Source organism: Zosterops lateralis (genome assembly GCF_965231275.1).
Source record: "Zosterops lateralis genome assembly, chromosome: 31".
Taxonomy (NCBI): Eukaryota; Metazoa; Chordata; class Aves; order Passeriformes; family Zosteropidae; genus Zosterops; species Zosterops lateralis.
Genome location: NC_139791.1, coordinates 2,206,025 through 2,209,538, shown reverse-complemented (window position 1 = coordinate 2,209,538; position 3,514 = coordinate 2,206,025). Strand labels below are relative to the sequence as shown.

Genomic DNA, 3,514 nt, shown 5'->3' with positions numbered 1-3,514 from the left:
GTTCTTGTGCTGTGTCTGTGCCGCTGAGCTGGGCTGGGCTCCTGGCACAGAGGCAGCTCCTGGCAATCAAGAAGAGCTTCAAAAAGACATTTCTCCTCAGGAGCAGCTCCTCCCCCAGCCCAGAAGGGCTGAGGGCACTGCCTGCAGGTACCTGAGAGCAGTGAAGCAGACAGAGGCTGAAAGCTGCTGGAAGGACAATTCTGGGCTTTTTTATGGAGAAATCTTCACCACTTCTGACACAGTAAGTCTGTGGCTGCAGGGATCTCCTAAAGCTGACCAAGGACAGGACTGACAGCACTGTAAGGATGGCTCTGCTGCCCTTTCTGCTTTGGGGGAGGATGTGCTCCAGAGCGGGGCTGCCCTGGGCACCGTCAGAGGGACAGGGCAGGACGGCTCCTGCTGCCAGGGACGGCTGCAGGGGCTGAGGCTGGGGCTGCAGCCAGGGCTGCCCAGGGCTGTGGTGCAGAGCAGGTGCTGCAGCCCTGAGGGCTCTTGGCCAGGCCAGGGGATCTGCCACCTGCCAGGGGCAGCTCTCAGCCTGCCTAGGAGCTCCCATGGATGGTGGAGGAGAGATGTGGGTGCAAGGAGTGACTCTGCCAGGGCAAGTGCTGCTGCTGTAGAGATGGTGCTGTGTGTGCCAGGACTGCTCAGAGCTCCAGCTGATGCCCAGGTCATTTCTGAGGGGACTTTTCATGAGCAAATTCAGGGCAGGAGTTTCCTCCTTGGATTCCTGCTTTCCTCAGTTTGTGCTCCCATTTTTCCCTGGCTCAGCTTGGTGGGAATGGAAACTCAACTATGCAGGGCAGAGCAGAGGCTGAAGCTCTTAAACCATCACACTGAGGATTCCTGGGAACCTCAGCAAGTGCCTCCACCTCCCCAGTCTCCAGATCCATCCAGCATCACCTTTCCATGGTGCCCAGGCCTGAGGGAGCTGTTCTTTAATCCCTGCAGCCCCGAGCAGCTGCAGGGCAGCGCTGGCCCAGGGGCTGGGCTGGGCTCTGGCAGCACTGGCAGGGAAAGAGCCGGGGCCCACAGGAACAGCTCGGGCTGGGACAGCTCCAGCAGCAGAGCCGTGGGCAGGGAGGGAGGGAGGCAGTGCTGAGGGAAGCCCTGCTGCAGGGGACATGTGGCACCTGCCAGCCCTGCCCTGCAGGGCACACACTGCCCTGAGCAGCACAGCTCCTGTGTCCCCTCCCAGCCAGCACAGCCCTCAGTCCCCTCCTGGGGTGGCAGAGCAGCCCCAGAGATGAAGGGCATCTCTCTTGCCATGTGCCCATTCCCTGCTGACCAGGGCCTCAGGGCCACTGTCCTGCACTGCTGCTGCCTGGGAGGGGCTGGGCAGGGCTGGGCAGGGAAAGGCTTTTCCTCAGGGCCTGGCTCTCTCTCTCCTTGCCTTGCCCAGGTGCTCCTGGCATTGCTGAGGGGCTCTCTGGGAATGGCAGTTCCAGCTGCAGGCTCAGGCCCAGCCCTTGGGCTCCTCCTGTGCAGGCTGATCACAGCAATGTGGTGTCCCAGCTCCCTCTGCCCCGGGGAGCTCTGGGCAGGGCAGGCTGGCAGGTGTGGAATAAGCTGACTCTCTCTGACTCTGGGAAAGGCAGGAGGCACTTTGTGTGCCAGGGATCCCTCTGCTCTCAGCAGTGTCTCCTGGCGTTCCAGGGTAACATGGGAGTGGAGCTCAGAGAGTGTGCAAGTCCAGGGCAGCTGGGAACAGGAGAGAGGGACAGAGCAGCTCCCCTCAGTCTGCACTAAGGCTTAGACAATCCTCCTGCTTCACTGGACTCCCTGTTCTCCCCAGGTGCAGCAGAATCTCTCATTCTGCCTCCTGCAATTCCCATCCCTTTCGCCCTGGAACCTCCCGTGCCTTAGGAGGAGGTTCTTTATCCAAGTTCAAACACCAGGACTGGCCCCTGCCCTCACTGTTCCCCTGCACTGACTGGGGCTCAGGGCTGACTCTCAGGAATCCTGCAGGTTGGGGTCTGGCTCCTCAATGAACATCGGCCAGCAGCAATCAGGGCTCCAGCAACCAAGCTGAAGAAAGTTCTCTTAGACAGAGACAAGGGGGAGGTGTTTAGTGGAAGGAAACTGTCTATGAGAAATAGTTTTGACTTTTCGTTGAGACATCTCCATTCAAACGTCATTATCTTTCCTCTTTCTGCAGGTTGGGATGTCCAGACACAGCAAATGTCCAACAGCAGCTCCATCAGCCACTTCCTCCTGCTGCCATTGGCAGACACAAGGCAGCTGCAGCTCCTGCACTTCTGCCTCTTCCTGGGCATCTCCCTGGCTGCCCTCCTGGGCAACGGCCTCGTCATCAGCGCCGTGGCCTGCGGCCACCACCTGCACAGCCCCATGTTCTTCTTCCTGCTCCACCTGGCCCTCACCGACCTGGGCTCCATCCTCACCACTGTCCCCAAAGCCATGCACAATTCCCTCTGGGACACCAGGAACATCTCCTACACAGGATGTGCTGCACAGCTATTTATGCTTGTCTTTTTCTTTTCAGCAGAATTTTCCCTGCTGACCATCATGTGCTACGACCGTTACGTGTCCATCTGCAAACCCCTGCACTACGGGACCTTCCTGGGCAGCAGAGCTTGTGCCCACATGGCAGTAGCTGCCTGGGCCATTGGCTTTCTCAATGCTCTGCTGCACACAGCCAATACATTTTCCCTTCCCCTGTGCCATGGCAATGCCCTGGGCCAGTTCTTCTGTGAAATCCCACACATCCTTAAGCTCTCCTGCTCACACTCCAAAATCAGGGAACTTGGGCTTCTTGCTTTTAGTGTCTTTTTATCATTTGGCTGTTTTGTGTTCATTGTTTTCTCCTATGTGCAGATCTTCAGGGCTGTGCTGAGGATCCCCTCTGAGCAGGGACGGCACAAAGCCTTTTCCACCTGCCTCCCTCACCTGGCTGTGGTCTCCCTTTTTCTCAGTACTGCCTTTTTTGCCAACCTGAAGCCCCCCTCCATCTCCTCCCCATCCCTGGATCTGGCCCTGTCAGTTCTGTACTCAGTGGTGCCTCCAGCCCTGAACCCCCTGATCTACAGCCTGAGGAACCAGGAGCTCAAGGCTGCAGTGTGGACACTGATCTCTGGACAATTTCAGAAACATTAAACTACTGGTACATTTCTGCAAATCACTTGTAATAAAACTCATCTTTGAAAGTTCTTGTTGGTTTCATTTTGAAGGTTCTTTTTCTTTGTTTTACTTTTTTATTATTGTCTACAAAGAAGGGTCATGATTTGTGTCATTTTGTTTCTCTCCATCTTCACTTCCAGAATGTACCAGGGAGGGGCTGCGCTCTCAGTGGCTGTAAATTAACTACAGGATCTCCCAGCAAAGTTTTCACCGGAGATCTCCCTTTTGTTCCCTTCTCTGGAGCTGCAGCAGCAATGTCTGTGTGCAGAGCTGGAGGCAGGTCAGTGCTGGCACAGCCCAAACCAGCCAGATCTGTTCCATGTTTCCTTGGTTTCAGGAGGCCCTGTGTCATCACAATGTTTTTGCTTCTGAGGTG

General features: G+C 56.5%; 1 protein-coding gene across 1 annotated transcript; it reads left to right on the top strand.

Annotated features, from left to right (window-relative positions):
- Positions 1-2,181: 2,181 nt before the first annotated feature.
- Positions 2,182-3,114, top strand: LOC310920595 (olfactory receptor 14J1-like; the record flags this gene model as incomplete). The annotated part of the gene is made up of 1 exon (XM_083880651.1): positions 2,182-3,114. One exon carries the CDS (start codon positions 2,182-2,184, stop codon positions 3,112-3,114), a length of 933 nt encoding a protein of 310 aa, XP_083736777.1.
- Between the last annotated feature and the right edge of the window lie 400 nt (positions 3,115-3,514).